Source organism: Oncorhynchus kisutch, linkage group LG5 (genome assembly GCF_002021735.2).
Source record: "Oncorhynchus kisutch isolate 150728-3 linkage group LG5, Okis_V2, whole genome shotgun sequence".
Classification (NCBI taxonomy): Eukaryota; Metazoa; Chordata; class Actinopteri; order Salmoniformes; family Salmonidae; genus Oncorhynchus; species Oncorhynchus kisutch.
Window position 1 is genome coordinate 31346250 of NC_034178.2, and position 19930 is coordinate 31366179.

The window sequence follows — 19930 nt, forward strand, 5'->3', positions numbered from 1 at the left end:
CCATATACTTTCCATTTTTTAATAATGGATTTAATGGTGCTCTGTGGGATGTTCAAAGTTTTGGATATTTTTCTATAACCCAACCCTGATCTGTACTTCTGCACAACTTCCTCCTTGACCTGTTTGGAGAGCTCCTTGGTCTTCATGGTGCTTCTTGCTTAGTGGTGTTACAGACTCTGGGGCTTTTCAGAACGTGTGTGTGTGTGTGTGTGTGTGTGTGTGTATATATACACACTCGGACCATGGTGACAGATGGCACACGTGTGGACTTTAACTAATTATGTGACTTCTGAAGGTAATTGGTTGCACCAGATCATATTTAGGGGCTTCACAGCAAAGGCGGATTTTTCATTTCAATTCACCAATTTTGATGTCCATTACATGAAATCCAAATAAAAATTCATTTAAATGACCGGTTGTAATGCAAAAAAATAGGAAAAATGCCAAGGGGGATGAATACTTTTGCAAGGCACTGTATATAGTCAAGCTACCCCATGCAAGCGTCTGCGACACATGTGACTGTATGTGTATATTAAGGGAGACAACTGTGTGAAAAAGTTGCCTCAGTCTGTCACAACTGAGTGAGGTTAACAAGGGCCAGAATGACAGGAAGTCCATCCACACATACTTCCTCTAACAACAGCGCAACGGTTCCCCCAATTTGGGCAAGCAAGTGCATTCGACTGTCTGTGCAGATGGCTTGTGGTCATACTGGTCACACACACACACACAAACACACACACGAAACATGAATCTTTCACCCAGAAACAGGCTCCAAACAGAACACTTGCGCTATCACTGGTATGCAGAATACCACAGATACCCGGATATGGATACCCGGATATGGTCATGCTACACACACACAGAACAGTTAGAACAGGCCTCTAATTCGCATACACACATTTCTATCATATGAGTTTAAAGAAACTAACTCAAGCCCAATACCTAGGCTTAAAGATGGATAATTTAGTACAAAAGCATTAGTAAGGTTTAACAGAAAATGCCCTCACATTCCCCATTTTTAAGAAATGAAGTTTATTTGAAACCTTCAGTTAAACCCTTACAGCGTTAAAACAATAAAATGAAAGAAAATAAAAACCCTTCTGGTGCTCAGCCCTGCCATACATGGTAAATAACCTCCCTTGGGAAACGGAGTAGAATCCCTTCCTGCCATCAGCACAGTCTTTTCTATATCAAATCATATTTAGGAAATGAACTGACTCTGGGACCACATATTCCCTTTAAAACACCACCTACAGTTGCTCCTCTCAGGACTATGTATACAAACTAAAATGGGCCATCAGATCAATTTGGGCCCCGTGCTCAGGGTTTGGATCAAAAATGTAATTTGGTAATGGATATAGATAAAATAGATTTGACTCTCAGGATCAGAGTTCACCCCTCTCCATTCACCAGGGCATGCTGAGTATAGTGTCAACATCTTCAGTACAAAACTTCTTCACCCATGTCACAATTAGCATAACATCAATCGAAACAACAAATCCATAATACATTAATTGCTTCACTCATATAGTGAACATACTCAAATCAATTGGTCAGTTTTCCCCCCCAAAATAATTAAGTTACCAAATTATAATCAAAACCCAATTAATTATCCGTCCCAAAATTTTAACGACTTTGCTTCAGTGATTCACATTGGTCCGAGTACTCAGTTAAAAAACAGTAAAAGGCAGAACGCACAAAACGTACATTTATATTAACATACAGTATGATTATAATATTCACTTTCTTATGAGTATAACCACAGATCAGTATCCCAATGCATTCTTAATCTAAATTACTACTCAATCTTCTGTCGTCTCTTCATAGTCTTCTTCAGATAGCTTCATAGTTCAAGTGGATGGCCCATGATAATGTCCCACCTCGTCCGCCCCCACCTCTACCACCCATTCATTATATCTTGACCATTTGGCAACCAGCAACATGAGAGAAGTTAAGGAACGGATCTCTCTCCATGCTTACTCCACGTGGACTCCGGTCACACGCCTGAGAGAAAGCAGTTGAGAGCTTTGATTGGATGCTGTACACCGGTTACTGGCTCTGACTCAGGTCTCTCGGTAAAAGGGGTGCGGACAGGGTCGTATTGAACACCGTTGTCACTCTTCTTCAGCTGGTTAGTGGGGGTTCACACTGTTCTCGCGTACAGAAGTATGAATGCATTTAGACACCGACCGTAGTCACCCTCACAATCTCTCACAAGAGAGAGGACAGAACAGTTTAGTTCAGTTCATTTCTGATTCAGGAAAACCAGACAAGCATCGACCATATAACAAATTATTACTTTGACCAATTATTCTTAATACAAATCTAAAACACGTCAATGAGAAAAACACATTCTGTTGAAACAATTTTCAAATTGGCTTATCCTCCACACTGTCAACTTCACCGCAGCCCTTATTTTGGAGTTGGTTTGCTATGGGTGGATCCTTCTGACAAGTTCTTATACACGTTTTTTTTTTTTTAAGGTATCCATCTTTATTTTGTAAAAGTGATACATAAAAACAATTTCCAATATATAATACAACTTTATAAAACAGATTTTTACTTCTAATCCACAAATATAAACCATACAAAAGAAGCAGTGCCTATAGCATAGCCCCATAGTGCCTATAGCATAATCCCATTGAGCACGTCCCAGACGTGCTCAATGGGATTGAGATCCGGGCTCTTCGCTGGCCCTGGCAGAACACTGACATTCCTGTCTTGCAGGAAATCACGCACAGAACGAGCAGTATGGCTGGTGGCATTGTTATGCTGGAGGGTCATGTCAGGATGAGCCTGCAGGAGGGGTACCACATGAGGGAGGAGGATGTCTTCCCTGTAACGCATAGCGTTGAGATTACCTGCAATGACAACAAGCTCAGTTCGATGATGCTGTGACACACTGCCCCAGACCATGATGGACCTTCCACCTCCAAAATGAATCCCGCTCCAGAGTACAGGCCTCGGTGTAACGCTCATGCCTTCAACGATAAAAGCAAATCCGACCATCATTCCTGATGAGACAAAATCGTGACTCGTCAGTGTAGAGCACTTTTTGCCAGTCCTGTCTGGTCCAGCGACGGTGCCCATAGGCAACGTTGTTGCCAGTGATGTCTGGTGAGGACCTGCCTTACAACAGGCCTACAAGCCCTCAGTACTATCTTTCAGCCTATTGCGGACAGTCTGAGCACTGATGGAGGGATTGTGCATTCCTGGTGTAACTCGGGCAGTTGTTGTTGCCATCCTGTACCTGTCCCACAGGTGTGATATTCTGACGTACCGATCCTGTGCAGGTGTTGTTACATATGGTCTGCCACTGCGAGGATGATCAGCTGTCCATCATGTCTCCCTGTAGTGCTGACTTAGGCATCTCACAGTACAGACATTGCAATGTATTGCCCTGGCAACATCTGCAGTCCTCATGCCTCCTTGCAGCATGCCTAAGGAACGTTCACACAGATGAGTAGGGTATCTCCCTAGGTATCTTTCTTTTGGGGTTTTTCGGAGTCAGTAGAAAGGCCTCTTTAGTGTCCTAAGTTTTCATAATGGTGACCTTAATTAAGCTGCTATAAGCTGTTAGTGTCTTATTGTCTGTTCCACAGGTACATGTTCATTAATTGTTTATGGCTCATTGAACAAGCATGGGAAACGGTGTTTATAATACCTTTACATTGAATATTTTTATGAATTATCTTTGAAAGACAGGATCCTGATAAATTTACTTTTTTTGTTGTTGCTGAGTATATAACTTAAATCTAAAAAGATACTCACATTAACTTCTTGAGTGTAGGGGGCAGAATTTTCGTTTTTGGCTAAAAAAACTTACCCATTTGAAACTGCCTATTTCTCAGGCCCAGAAACTAGAATATGCATATAATTGTCAGATTAGGATAGAAAACACTCTAAAGTTTCCAAAACTGTCAAAATTGTGTCTGTGAGTATAACAGAACTGATATTGCAGGCGAAAACCTGAGGAAAATCCAACAAGGAAGTTCTGTTTTTCCTGAAAGCTCTCTGTTCCATTGGATGCTTTGCCTCCATTTAATGGGATATCAACCAAATTCCTTTTCCTATTGCTTCCTCAAGGTGTCAACAGTCTTTAGACATAGTTTTAGGCTTTTATTTAGAAAAATGAGCAAGAAATATGACATGTCTGTGGATAGCTGGGTGTTCGCAGAGTTTTCCTTGCGCAACAGAGTGGGGCGGCCATGGTCTCTCCCTCTCCTATTGAAAAAGCTACAGTCCCGGTTGATATATTATCGATTATATATTTTAAAAACAACCTGAGGATTATGTTTGTTAGGACATCTCTCTCAGCAGACATGTGGCCAGTAAATCATTGTCCTTAGAGGCATGCAATATCCCCAACCTGAGATGTTGCCATTTTTAAACATTTAAGGCCTAGATTCAATCTGTAGCGCTACTGATGGAATCTAGCCCTTATTTTGGAGTTGGTTTGCTATGGGTGGATCCTTCTGACAAGTTTTAAGGTATCCATCTTTATTTTGTAAAAGTGATACATAAAAACAATTTCCAATATATAATACAACTTTATAAAACAGATTTTTACTTCTAATCCACAAATATAAACCATACAAAAGAAGCAGTGCCTATAGCATAGTCTATTTCCCCATTTGTTCAATCCCGCCAGCCACAGACAGCAGACTTCGTGGGTGGAGAGACAATACCACCAGACAACTGAAGCAACACAGGAGAACCAAGAAACCGTAGTCCGTAGTCACCCTCACAATAACCACCAGACAACATTAACCACCAGACATTTTGACAAGACTCAGACTGTGTTAAAAAATAAAATAAAAAACACCACTGTTGTTTAAAAATAAAACAATTTCAAATGACAAAATCTAATTAGAATCACTACCCATAACTCCATAAAGATGTTTTAATATTTTTTTATACCCATACAGTCATAGGAATATAGACTTAAGACAGCCTACCCTTATTCAAAGGCAACACCCCCTCCTTCTTCCCGTTAGTCCGAATCACAAATAAGGAGATGAACCATAAACTTAATAATTATCAGTATTACAAATCACCTTAAATTTATCATCCAAATGGCTTTCCAGTGAGGGTGATCAAACCAAAAAGTTTGAAAGTCAGGACAGAGGTCAGACAAACCCTTCAAAGAAGTGTTTCTTACTATATTCGACTAATTAATCAAAAACAGTCTAACATTTCATACTGGAAACCTGGGATCCAAAATGTAAGTTTCCAGTACATTTCTTATCAAAAGAATGTACATGTGTTCAATTAAAACTCAGAAACACAAAAACGTTGAAATTCCATGTGTGAAAACTCACGAACCCAAATGAAATAGTCCACTCAACAAGTCAAACCACGGTATTAACACCACTAACAAATATTCATAGCAAATGTGTTGTGAGTGTGTTTTTACAAACCATATGGCTAAAACAAACAAAAAACAGCCAGGCCAGTTCCCTTTACAAATCTATTTCTGAATAAGACAAGATAAAAAATAAAAACATCTCACATGAGATTAAAACACCCAAGGTTCTGAGTATTTTTTATTTATTACCCTTTAGACTCCATTGTCTTTAATTCTCGCGAGCATTGTCCAACCCCAAAAATCGGATCAATTTCCTCCCATGTCAAATGATCCTGGTGTCTTTACTGGACCAATGTCCAATTACATTGGTAATAGCTGTATCGCCCACTTCTGGTAATGTTATCATTTTAACCTGTTGCATTGATTTAGTCAAAATATTAACCTGTTTAACAAATCTAGAGCCTTCAACAAGTCTGTGCTGTCCTATCAGCGTAATAGTCAAATGCTATTTGGAAACATTTACTTGGATCTACTTTCATTTTTTAAGCACTGTTCCCCGGCAATGGAAATAGATTATCGTTTGAGAATTCATTAACTTTGTGCTGAAATTCAGTGGTGTTACCTAAACCTATAAAACCCAGCAACAGTAATCAGCAACGATCAAAATAACGTTTCCGATTCAACTATTCAGACCTCTGCTGCAAATGTCCCACTGCGTCCCTTACAGCCCAGTGAGCACGACTCGCTTTCACCAGCCGACTAAAACATGGCATTAGTAGTCTATCCAAAAACCACCAATAACTAATAACATATTTCCATTCAAATTATTAGAAGGTATTGTTTTCATTTCAGTCTACCCAAACAATATTAGTCTGTATTTTTAATACCAACCTCTGCTTCACACTTGTTAATTTTAAAGTCATGGACGTTTAATTAATATGTAAATGTGCCAAATTAAAATACATCCGTCAATTCATGAGGAAAAAAATACATTGATGGGAGCTAATAGTTCACAATAAGAGCCTCTTTCTGTCCACAACATCAATCCATTGCTGTGGTAGCCTTGTATTATCATGCAATAATGAATACCCATATTTTATAATCATGGTCATGGATCTATCGCAATTGCCTATCAGCTATTATTAGAATTAATTAGATTTAGTAACTGTCCCTTCTGATTAGGCTACAGGTAATAAAACAAACACTTGCAATTTTTAACAAGCATATATTCAGTTCATATCCATATCATTAATATTTGATTCAGTGATTTGAATTACGACATCATTCCTAGTAGCCTATTCTATCAGTGGATTAAAGAGTCCTTCAATTTGAACTAAGCAAGCTGCAAAATCGTCAAGAGTTTATATCTTTAAACAAACACTGGCTGCTATAACTAAGAAAAAAATGGCAATAGTTGAAATTACAATCAGAAACAGTCAGTAACATAGACCCTATGCTATTGAAATGACAAATAAATACCGCAAATAACCCAATTATAATGGTCTGTAGTCTTAACATTTCCAGAAAATAGCCTTAAAGTTCGTTAGTGTTTCTCCGCAGAGATTTTCACGTGCAAAGTGGATTTATTAGCAGTCAATGAGTCCCATTGACTTAACACCAGACATTTCTGGGGGGGAATGGCCCTAGCCCTCACCCTCCAATCCAATAGGTCCCAGACGTGCTCAATGGGATTGAGATCCGGGCTCTTCGCTGGCCCTGGCAGAACACTGACATTCCTGTCTTGCAGGAAATCACGCACAGAACGAGCAGTATGGCTGGTGGCATTGTTATGCTGGAGGGTCATGTCAGGATGAGCCTGCAGGAGGGGTACCACATGAGGGAGGAGGATGTCTTCCCTGTAACGCATAGCGTTGAGATTACCTGCAATGACAACAAGCTCAGTTCGATGATGCTGTGACACACTGCCCCAGACCATGATGGACCTTCCACCTCCAAAATGAATCCCGCTCCAGAGTACAGGCCTCGGTGTAACGCTCATGCCTTCAACGATAAAAGCAAATCCGACCATCATTCCTGATGAGACAAAATCGTGACTCGTCAGTGTAGAGCACTTTTTGCCAGTCCTGTCTGGTCCAGCGACGGTGCCCATAGGCAACGTTGTTGCCAGTGATGTCTGGTGAGGACCTGCCTTACAACAGGCCTACAAGCCCTCAGTACTATCTTTCAGCCTATTGCGGACAGTCTGAGCACTGATGGAGGGATTGTGCATTCCTGGTGTAACTCGGGCAGTTGTTGTTGCCATCCTGTACCTGTCCCACAGGTGTGATATTCTGACGTACCGATCCTGTGCAGGTGTTGTTACATATGGTCTGCCACTGCGAGGATGATCAGCTGTCCATCATGTCTCCCTGTAGTGCTGACTTAGGCATCTCACAGTACAGACATTGCAATGTATTGCCCTGGCAACATCTGCAGTCCTCATGCCTCCTTGCAGCATGCCTAAGGAACGTTCACACAGATGAGTAGGGTATCTCCCTAGGTATCTTTCTTTTGGGGTTTTTCGGAGTCAGTAGAAAGGCCTCTTTAGTGTCCTAAGTTTTCATAATGGTGACCTTAATTAAGCTGCTATAAGCTGTTAGTGTCTTATTGTCTGTTCCACAGGTACATGTTCATTAATTGTTTATGGCTCATTGAACAAGCATGGGAAACGGTGTTTATAATACCTTTACATTGAATATTTTTATGAATTATCTTTGAAAGACAGGATCCTGATAAATTTACTTTTTTTGTTGTTGCTGAGTATATAACTTAAATCTAAAAAGATACTCACATTAACTTCTTGAGTGTAGGGGGCAGAATTTTCGTTTTTGGCTAAAAAAACTTACCCATTTGAAACTGCCTATTTCTCAGGCCCAGAAACTAGAATATGCATATAATTGTCAGATTAGGATAGAAAACACTCTAAAGTTTCCAAAACTGTCAAAATTGTGTCTGTGAGTATAACAGAACTGATATTGCAGGCGAAAACCTGAGGAAAATCCAACAAGGAAGTTCTGTTTTTCCTGAAAGCTCTCTGTTCCATTGGATGCTTTGCCTCCATTTAATGGGATATCAACCAAATTCCTTTTCCTATTGCTTCCTCAAGGTGTCAACAGTCTTTAGACATAGTTTTAGGCTTTTATTTAGAAAAATGAGCAAGAAATATGACATGTCTGTGGATAGCTGGGTGTTCGCAGAGTTTTCCTTGCGCAACAGAGTGGGGCGGCCATGGTCTCTCCCTCTCCTATTGAAAAAGCTACAGTCCCGGTTGATATATTATCGATTATATATTTTAAAAACAACCTGAGGATTATGTTTGTTAGGACATCTCTCTCAGCAGACATGTGGCCAGTAAATCATTGTCCTTAGAGGCATGCAATATCCCCAACCTGAGATGTTGCCATTTTTAAACATTTAAGGCCTAGATTCAATCTGTAGCGCTACTGATGGAATCTAGCCCTTATTTTGGAGTTGGTTTGCTATGGGTGGATCCTTCTGACAAGTTTTAAGGTATCCATCTTTATTTTGTAAAAGTGATACATAAAAACAATTTCCAATATATAATACAACTTTATAAAACAGATTTTTACTTCTAATCCACAAATATAAACCATACAAAAGAAGCAGTGCCTATAGCATAGTCTATTTCCCCATTTGTTCAATCCCGCCAGCCACAGACAGCAGACTTCGTGGGTGGAGAGACAATACCACCAGACAACTGAAGCAACACAGGAGAACCAAGAAACATACTACTTGCAAGATCATGTTTCAACACACAAGCCAAACATTCCACAGTTTCACAGCTCTAATAGTCTGACAGCCCATTGTGACACATTTACAAGCCTCATTGCTCTGAACAAGGCATGGACATAAATCACATTGGGCTGTAGACTATCGCAGCTCTGTACTGTGGACCATGTTTGACGCTTCAGGGGCTTTTGCTCATTAGATTATTGCACACAGGTTCTGATTACTCACTCTGTAACCCGGAGTGTGCCATATTTCTTCTCTGACCAGAGCAGGCGGGCCACATGTATGTCACCACGGTAGCCAATGTTCCTGTCCCAGCAGTACTCTGGAGACAGCACTTTGCTGGGCTTATGGATCCACAGGTACTTGTTGAGGTGACTCTCGTCGTGCCACAAAGCCTCCACCTGGTTCTCCTTGTCCTTCATGATGGTTTGGTAACAGGTCTCCGTCATATTCTTCACAGTTCGCCACGAGCCTCCGAACACAGCAGCATGATAGTAGAAGTCCCCAGTCTCCATGTAGGCCCTGGACCTGGGGTTGCGGTCGTAGGCGTACAGGCTCTGTGGTCGGTGGTAGTAGTAGGCGTGGAGCAGAGCAACAGAGTCTCCCAGAGCCTCGGAGCCGAACCGACCCACAAACACCTGGTCCACGTCAAAGCAGAAGACGTAGTGGCTGTGGTGACGAATCCGTGACTCGATTGCATCTGCGATGGCCCTCATACGCATCATGGAGATGTCCTGCCAGCGAGAGTGTCTCTGCACCCTCACAATTTTCAGGCTCCGCCCAGGACCAAGATGGATGTCTGGTACCCTCTCGGGAACGTCCGTGAACACATAGTATGTTACAGGTAAAGCCTCCATAAAGTGACGCTCAGCAGAGAGAAGGAATGCCTTCAGGTAGGCATCTAGATACCTTGGGATGGAAAGGAGTAAAAACTCTGGTTCAAGAAGAACATATCAAAATGTTGTTTAAGTGACTGAGAAGTGTTTCATAAGAATTGATGAGTTGATATATAAAAAAAAAAAAAGAAGGTAACTGAGTTTAAAAACCGACCTGCCCACAGCGAATACAGTGAGAGAGACAGATGAGTGGTTCTTCCTGTGCTCCTGGTCGTAATGATCTGGGTCAAACATCCCATCCCAGATCACAGGTGCTCCCCAGTCAGTGCAGGTCTGAACATCACCTCTGGACCTGGTTGGAGAGAAAATAACAGATTGGGTTTCAGAACAAACAATGGTAAAAACAAAAGTGGCTTCACTGTAGTGTGTACTGTGTGGTATATGGAATAGGAGAGGAAAATGTATATAGAATGAGAGTAATAAAGGTAATTAACTCCCTATTCTAGAGACAGTGGGGGATATGAAGCAAGTTAACATGCTGTCAATGCTCAAGGGATTGGCCCTTTTTAGTGCATTTGAATATAGCAGGACTTACAGTGCATGTGGAAAGTATTCAGACCCCTTTCCTTTCTCCACTTTGTCACATTACAGCCTTATTCTAAAATGGATTAAATCAATAACAAAATCCTCAATCTACAAAATGTGGAAAAGGTCAAGGGGTCTGAATACTTCCCGAATGCACTGTATGCAGTAAAGCACTCAAATTCAAATCTGGATCTCGAAGCTAGTTCCACTTTTTTTTCTCCATTTTCCCCTCCAACCAGGGACTGATTTAAACCTGGGACACCAGGTGAGTGCAATTAATTATCCGGTAGAACATTAAACCAGCAGTTCCACTGGGAACAAACGTCAATTCTATGTTGGTCCTCCTCCCCTGATTGCTCAGTTTGGCCAGCTCTAGGAAGAGTCTTGGTGGTTCCAAACTTCTTCCATTTAAGACTGATGGAGGCCACTGTGTTCTTTGGGACCTTCAATGCTGCAGACATTTTTTGGTACCCTTCCCCAGATCTGTGCCTCGACACAATCCTGTCTCGGAGCTCTACAGACAATTCCTTCGACTTAATGGCTTGGTTTTTGCTCAATTTCATTGAAGTGGAAACAACGTTGAGTCAACCAGCGTGTGCCCAGTGGGGTAGTCTGGACCTCGTTAGGTAACATTTGAATACCTCTGCACTGAGGCATGAAGCATTTGACTGTGGGCTGAGATGGGATGGGCTACAGGACAATAGGCAAGCAGCTTGGTGAGAAGGTAACAACTGTTGGCGCAATTATTAGAAAATGGAAGAAGTTCAAGATGACGGTCAATCACCCTCGGTCTGGGGCTCCAAGCAAGATCTCACCTCGTGGGGCATCAATGATCATGAGGAAGGTGAGGGATCAGCCCAGAACTACACAGCAGGACCTGGGCATGGATTAAAATCCTGTAGCACACGCTAGGTCCCCCGGCTCAAGCCAGCGTATGTCCAGGCCCATCTGAAGTTTGGAATGGGAGAAGGTCATGTGGTCTGATGAGACAAAAAATATAGCTTTTTGGTCTAAACTCCACTCGCCGTGTTTGGAGGAAGAAGAAGGATGAGTACAACCCCAAGAACACCATCCTAACCGTGAAGCATGGACGTGGAAACATCATTCTTTGGGGATGCTTTTCTGCAAAGGGGACAGGACAACTGCACCGTATTGAGGGGAGGATGGATGGGGCCATGTATCGCGAGATCTTGGCCAACAACCTCCTTCCTTCAGTAAGAGCATTGAAGATGGATCGTGGCTGGGTCTTCCAGCATGACAATGACCCGAAACACACAGCCAGGGCAACTAAGGAGTGGCTCCGTAAGAAGCATCTTAAGGTCCTGGAGTGGCCTAGCCAGTCTCCAGACCTGAACCCAATAGAAAATCTTTAGAGGGAGCTGAAAGTCCGTATTGCCCAGCGACAGCCCAGAAATCTGAAGGATCTGGAGAAGGTCTGTATGGAGGAGTGGGCCAAAATCCCTGCTGCAGTGTGTGCAAACCTGGTCAAGAACTACAGGAAACGTATGATCTTTGTAATTGCAAACAAAGGTTTCTGTAACAAATATTAAGTTCTGCTTTTCTGATGTATCGAATACTTATGTCACGCAATAAAATGCTAATAAATTATTTAAAAATCACATACAATGTGATTTTCTGGATTTTTGTTTTAGATTCTGTCTCTCACAGTTGAAGTGTACCTATGATAAAAAATTACAGACCTCTACATGCTTTGTAAGTAGGAAAACCTGCCGATTCGGCAGGTTATCAAATACTTGTACTTGTTGTATGTAGTATAGAACTGTGTAGAGCTTTGCCCCATACCTTTACCAATAACACTTTGGTATCAATGCACGCCATTAAAAAGATTTAGGATTTCATTATCGGCCTCCAACACAAAACAAATAAAAGTAGTGAACACAGTAAAAGTAATGGCATATTCTGTGCATGTCATTGTTCAGACAATCACATTTTATAGCCTACCAGAGGTCTAGGGAGGCATCTATACTGTTCCCCAGCTTCAGCTTCTCTGCAGGGGCTTGAGAACATCGGCTCATGGGAAGGAACCCCTCCAAGTACCTGCAACCCAACATGTTAAGTCAGAATGTACACACCGCTCTGTTTGTAGGTGAAGTGTATGGATTGTTTCTATAGTGTGTGACTGGTAATGTGTTTCTGGTTATGGAAAGTTTGCCATACCTTCAACATATGGTTTTACTGAAAAATGTAAATATATATATATACTGCTCAAAAAAATTAAGGGAACACTTAAGCAACACAATGTAACTCCAAGTCAATCACACTTCTGTGAAATCAAACTGTCCACTTAGAAAGCAACACTGATTGACAATAAATTTCACATGCTGTTGTGCAAATGCAATAGACAACAGGTGGAAATTATAGGCAATTAGCACAAAAAAAACAATAAAGGAGTGGTTCTGCAGGTGGTGACTACAGACCACTTCTCAGTTCCTATGCTTCCTGGCTGATGTTTTGGTCACTTTTGAATGCTGGCGGTGCTTTCACTCTAGTGGTAGCATGAGACGGAGTCTACAACCCACACAAGTGGCTCAGGTAGTGCAGCTCATCCAGGATGACACATCAATGCGAGCTGTGGCAAGAAGGTTTGCTGTGTCTGTCAGCGTAGTGTCCAGAGCATGGAGGCGCTACCAGGAGACAGGCCAGTACATCAGGAGACGTGGAGGAGGCCGTAGGAGGGCAACAACCCAGCAGCAGGACCGCTACCTCCGCCTTTGTGCAAGGAGGAGCACTGCCAGAGCCCTGCAAAATGACCTCCAGCAGGCCACAAATGTGCATGTGTCTGCTCAAACAGTCAGAAACAGACTCCATGAGGGTGGTATGAGGGCCCGACATCCACAGGTGGGGGTTGTGCTTACAGCCCAACACCGTGCAGGACATTGGGCATTTACCAGAGAACACCAAGATTTGCAAATTCGCCACTGGCGCCCTGTGCTCTTCACAGATGAAAGCAGGTTCACACTGAGCACGTGACAGTCTGGAGACGCCGTGGAGAACATTCTGCTGCCTGCAACATCCTCCAGCATGACCGGTTTGGCGGTGGGTCAGTCATGGTGTGGGGTGGCATTTATTTGGGGGGCCGCACAGCCCTCCATGTGCTCGCCAGAGGTAGCCTGACTGCCATTAGGTACCGAGATGAGATCCTCAGACCCCTTGTGAGACCATATGCTGGTGCGGTTGGCCCTCGGTTCCTCCTAATGCAAGACAATGCTAGACCTCATGTGGCTGGAGTGTGTCAGCAGTTCCTGCAAGAGGAAGGCATTGATGCTATGGACTCGCCCGCCCGTTCCCAAGACCTGAATCCAATTGAGCACATCTGGGACATCATGTCTCGCTCCATCCATCAACGCCACGTTGCACCACAGACTGTCCAGGAGTTGGCGGATGCTTTAGTCCAGGTCTGGGAGGAGATCCCTCAGGAGGCCATCCGCCACCTCATCAGGAGCATGCCCAGGTGTTGTAGGGAGGTCAAACAGGCACGTGGAGGCCACACACACTACTGAGCCTCATTTTGACTTGTTTTAAGGACATTACATCAAAGTTGGATCAGCCTGTAGTGTGGTTTTCCACTTTAATTTTGAGTGTGACTCCAAATCCTGACCTCCATGGGTTGATAAATTTGATTTCCATTGATCATTTTTGTGTGATTTTGTTGTCAGCACATTCAACTACGTAAAGAAAAAAGTATCTAATAAGAATATTTCATTCATTCAGATCTAGGATGTGTCATTTTAGTGTTCCCTTTATTTTTTTGAGCAGTATATATACACAGTCGTATGAAAACGTTTGGGCACCCCTCTGAGGCTGCATAATAATTTACTCTGTCGTCACAGGAAATGATCACAGTTGCATGCCATTCATTTTCTAATAAAAGCTGAGTACTGGGGTATTGTCCAGACAAAGATTTTTAGTGTAGCAATATTAAGTTGTATGAAATTAAATCAGATGTGAAAAATAGGCTATGCAAAAATGTGGGCACCCTTGTCATTCTGTTGATTTGAATACCTGTAACTACTTAGCACTGATTAATTGGAACACACAATTGGTTTGGTGAGCTCATTAAGCTTTGAACTTCATAGACAAGTGCATCCAATCATGAGAAAAGGGTATTTAAGGTGGCCAATTGCAAGAAGTTGTTCTCTTTGACTCTCCTCTTGAAGAGTGGCAACATGGGGGCCTCAAAACAACCCTCAAATGATCTGAAAACAAAGATTGTTCAACATTATGGTTTAGAGGAAGGCTACAAAAAGCTATCGCAGAGATTTAAGCTGTCAGTGTCCACTGTGAGGAACAGTGAGGAAATGGAAGACCACAGGCACAGTTCTTGTTAAGGCCAGAAGTGGCAGGCCAAGTAAAATATCGTAGAGGCAACGGCGAAGGATGGTGAGAACAGACAAAAACAGCCCACAGACCACCTCCAAAGACCATCTGCAGCAAGATGATGTTGTAGGTGTCACTGTGCATCGTTCAACAATTCAGCGCACTTTGCACAAGGAGAAGCTGTATGGGAGAGTGATGTGGAAGAAGCCTTTTCTGCACACATGCCACAAACAGAGTCGCTTGAGGTATGCAAACGCACATTTGGACAAGCCAGCTTCATTTTGGAATAAGATGCTGTGGACTGATGAAACAAAGATTGAGTTATTTGGTCATAACAAGGGACGTTATGCATGGCGGCAAAAGAACACAGCGTTCCAAGAAAAACACTTGCTACCCACAGTCAAATTTGGTGGGGTTTCCATCATGCTGTGTGGCCAGTGCCGGTACTGGGAATCTTGTTAAAATTGAGGGTCGCATGGATTCCACTCAATATCAGCAGATTCTTGGGAATAATGTTGAAGAATCAGTCACAGAGTTGAAGTTACGCCGGGGCTGGATATTTCAACAAGACAACGACCCAAAACACTGCTCAAAATCTACCCGGGCATTTATGCAGAGGAACAAGTACTATGTTCTGGAATGGCAATCCCAGTCCCCAGACCTGAATATCATTGAGAATCTGTGGGATGATTTGAAGCGGGCTGTCCATGCTTGGCAACCATCAAACCTAACTGAACTGGAGATGTTTTGTAAAGAGGAATGGTCCAAAATACCTTCATCCAGAATCCAGACACTCAGAGGCTATGGAAGCGTCTAGAGGCTGTTATTTTATCAAAAAAGGAGGCTCTTCTAAATATTGATGTGATTTTTCTATTGGGTTGCCCAAATTTATGCACCTGTCTAATTTTGTTTTGATGCATATTGCACATTTTCTGTTAATCCAATAAACCTAATTTCACTACTGAAATATTACTGTGTCCATCAGTTATTTGATAGATCAAAATTAAATTGCTGATCCAAACACCCAATTATTTATAAATGGAAATCATGGAAATTGTCAGGGGTGCCCAAACTTTTTCATACGAATATATATATATATATATATATATATATATACAGTGGGGAGAACAAGTATTTGATACACTGCCGATATTGCAGGTTTTCCTACTTACAAAGCATGTAGAGGACGGTCATTTTTTTTAATCATAGGTACACTTCAACTGTGAGAGACGGAATCTAAAACAAAAATCCAGAAAATCACATTGTATGATTTTTAAGTAATTCATTTGCATTTTATTGCATGACATAAGTATTTGATCACCTACCAACCAGTAAGAATTCCGGCTCTCACAGACCTGTTAGTTTTTCTTTAAGAACCCCTCCTGTTCTCCACTCATTACCTGTATTAACTGCACCTGTTTGAACTCGTTACCTGTATAAAAGACACCTGTCCACACACTCAATCAAACAGACTCCAACCTCTCCACAATGGCCAAGACCAGAGAGCTGTGTAAGGACATCAGGGTTAAAATTGTAGACCTGCACAAGGCTGGGATGGGCTACAGGACAATAGGTAAGCAGCTTGGTGAGAAGGCAACAACTGTTGGCGCAATTATTAGAAAATGGAAGAAGTTCAAGATGACGGTCAATCACCCTCGGTCTGGGACTCCATGCAAGATCTCACCTCGTGGGGCATCAATGATCATGAGGAAGGTGAGGGATCAGCCCAGAACTACATGGCAGGACCTGGTCAATGACCTGAAGAGAGCTGGGACCACAGTCTCAAAGAAAACCATTAGTAACACACTACGCCGTCATGGATTAAAATCCTGCAGCGCACGCAAGGTCCCCCTGCTCAAGCCAGGCCCGTCTGAAGTTTGCCAATGACCATCTGGATGATCCAGAGGAGGAATGGGAGAAGGTCATGTGGTCTGATGAGACAAAAATAGAGCTTTTTGGTCTAAACTCCACTCGCCGTGTTTGGAGGAAGAAGGAGGATGAGTACAACCCCAAGAACACCATCTCAACCGTGAAGTATGACATGGAAACATCATTATTTGGGGATGCTTTTCTGCAAAGGGGACAGGACGACTGCACCATATTGAGGGGAGGATGTATGGGGCCATGTAGCACGAGATCTTGGCCAACAACCTCCTTCCCTCAGTAGGAGCATTGAAGATGGGTCGTGGCTGGGTCTTCCAGCATGACAACGACCCGAAACACACAGCCAGGGCAACTAAGGAGTGGCTCCGTAAGAAGCATCTCAGGGTCCTGGAGTTGCCTAGCCAGTCTCCAGACCTGAACGTCCGTATTGCCCAGCGACAGCCCCGAAACCTGAAGGATCTGGAGAAGGTCTGTATGGAGGAGTGGGCCAAAAAAACTACAGCAAACATATGATCTCTGTAATTGCAAACAAAGGTTTCTGAACCAAATATTAAGTTCTGCTTTTCTGATGTATTAAATACTTATGTCATGCAAATTAATTACTTAAAAATCATAATGTGATTTTCTCTATTTTTTTTTTTTTGATTCTCTCACAGTTGAAGTGTACCTATGATAAAAATTACAGACCTCTACATGCTTCAAGTAGGAAAACCTGCAAAATCGGCAGTGTATCATACTTGTTCTCCCCACTGTATATAGCCATTGATTGGCAAATGGGAGGAGTTATGTTTGATTAGGGAGAGGGTATGTTAATTGTTTGGTTAGGGAGAGACATTCTCACCTTACTGACATGGGTGTGAAGTAGGCTATGAAGAGCAGCACAAAGGCCCAGAATGTAACTGTTAATACACACTTTGCCTTGTACATTAATCTGCTGGAAAATAGACAAGAAAATATGTTTTTTAAAGGTGCAATAGAGAGTCAATGCAATAACTCATTAATAGGCCTATATTTCCTGAACACATGGCAAAATGACAAAATACCAGTTTAAGTCTGTTCTGACAGTGAAATATCATTGTCCCAACATTGTGACCCTTTTATTGTGATCAATTTGATTAGTTCAGGGGATATGAGAGGGATTTTACTTAAAATACATATTGTTTTCGAGTTTCCTAGTTCCAACTAGCACTTGAACCCGGGGAGTTTGGATTAGCATGGTCCCAGTCAAGGTGTTCATTTTTTCAAATGTATGAATACATCAAAATGAATTTAAAGTAAATATAATGAATGGGTCATTTCCTTTATCTTAAAAAATAAGTCTAACATTAATGACATACAGTGGGGCAAAAAAGTATTTAGTCAGCCACCAATTGTGCAAGTTCTCCCACTTAAAAAGATGAGAGAGGCCGGTAATTTTCATCATAGGTACACTTCAACTATGACAGACAAAATGAGAAAAGAAATCCAGAAAATCACATTGTAGGATTTTTAATGAATTTATTTGCAAATGATGGTGGAAATAAGTATTTGGTCACCTACAAACAAGCAAGATTTCTGGCTCTCACAGACCTGTAACTTCTTCTTTAAGAGGCACCTGTCCTCCACTCGTTACCTGTATTAATGGCACCTGTTTGAACTTGTTATCAGTATAAAAGACACCTGTCCACAACCTCAAACAGTCACACTCCAAACTCCACTATGGACAAGACATCACTGCTCTAGAGGAGATCTGCATGGAGGAATGGGCCAAAATACCAGCAACAGTGTGTGAAAACCTTGTGAAGACTTATAGAAAACGTCTGACCTCTGTCATTGTCAACAAAGGGTATATAACAATGTATTGAGATAAAGTTTTGTTATTGACCAAATACTTATTTTCCACCATAATTTGCAAATAAATTCATTAAAAATTCTACAATGTGATTTTCTGGATTTTTTTTCCTTCTCATTTTGTCTGTCATAGTTGAAGTGTACCCATGATACAAATTACAGGCCTTTCTCATATTTTTAAGTGGGAGAACTTGCACAATTGGTGGCTGACTAAATATTTTTTTGCCCAACTGTACATGCATAATCACAGAAGTCACAGCCTACCTCATTGTGTGGCCAATGCGTTTTTTCTTCTTCCGAAGTCTGTTTCAGATGATAAAAAGGAGTGAAACGAATATGTTGAGGGAATAACATTTTAATTGATAAAGTGAATACCAACCTGATGTTATTATGGCCATGACGAACAGCGCATTGTAAAGATAAGTCATTATTTACTTGGATTTAGGATAATAAAATGTAGGCTATACATCTGTGATACTAAAGTAGCAATAGGGATAAGTCACAAATATCCCCAAAATATGACTAAGAGCGTTTACACACATGAAAAACAGCAACAATGTCATCAGGTGTAGATGGAAATGTTGTAGCCTACCTGCTTGTTGACGCGTCTGTAATAAACTGACGCTGCTTTCAAGTGCTAGTCAGAACAAAAAAATGTACATTTTTTCCGATTTGCTAACTGGTTGTAGTTATACAAGTGCAGCGTATACAAGTGCAGAACTTGGCATTAATCTCAAGAGAAGAAGTATCCTGTACATTGAGGGTTGTAATTGTCAACAAAGGATTGGTTGTCATAGTTTGGTTGAAAAGGTAAATGGTAGGTGGTGAAACGTCACAACTCGGGTAACAAACATTTCTCCGAGTTTCCCTGTAATTACGATTTAGAGGGTCGTTAAAATGAAATTTCCAATTTGGAACTAGGAGCTCCAGATAACTCGCGGATAGTACGTGAACGCGGCATCTTTCCCCACGCCAACATGACTCATCGGACCATTCGTCGGTTGTCCTGAGCTCATTTGACATATCACACGACGGAGCGAGATATTTTCGAGATGAGGCGTGTGTGCCAAAGCAACAAGGGAAAGAAATAAATAAGTCTTAAATAAATTGTGAGTTATAAAGCGTGGTGCTGAACATCACCAGGCGTGTATCAGTCAAATGCTTGTTGGCATCAAAAGGTCATGGAATGGTATGGGAGTGAATTTGGGGGCATGAACATGCATGAGGGAATCTATTGATTCAGGTGGATGAGCTAACCATTCCTGATTGCAGTGCATACCTTACACAGGTAGCTTACCTGAAAAGTCAAGTATCTCCAGCATCATATACCTATTTGAAATGAATGTTTGCCAAGGAACAACAGTTGATATCAAACGCTGATGTAGGTCTTGAA

General features: G+C 41.8%; 1 protein-coding gene across 3 annotated transcripts; it reads right to left on the reverse strand.

The window, feature by feature from the left end:
- Positions 1-4237: 4237 nt before the first annotated feature.
- On the reverse strand, positions 4238-19710 carry LOC109890162 (alpha-1,3-galactosyltransferase 2). 3 transcript variants are annotated; one of them, XM_020482132.2, is made up of 6 exons: positions 19130-19710; positions 18802-18840; positions 17549-17641; positions 12448-12543; positions 10115-10252; positions 4238-9973 (listed from the first exon to the last, which is right to left on the reverse strand). In XM_020482132.2, the coding sequence occupies exons 2-6, from the start codon at positions 18804-18806 to the stop codon at positions 9286-9288; spliced, it is 1020 nt and encodes a 339-aa protein (XP_020337721.1). In that variant the 5' UTR covers positions 18807-18840; positions 19130-19710; the 3' UTR covers positions 4238-9285. The 3 variants fall into 3 exon arrangements, with proteins under 3 accessions (XP_020337721.1, XP_020337722.1, XP_031680715.1); XM_020482133.2 differs by having other exon boundaries at positions 8272-9973; positions 17549-17638; positions 19130-19638; XM_031824855.1 differs by lacking the exon at positions 17549-17641 and having other exon boundaries at positions 8272-9973; positions 19130-19637.
- Between the last annotated feature and the right edge of the window lie 220 nt (positions 19711-19930).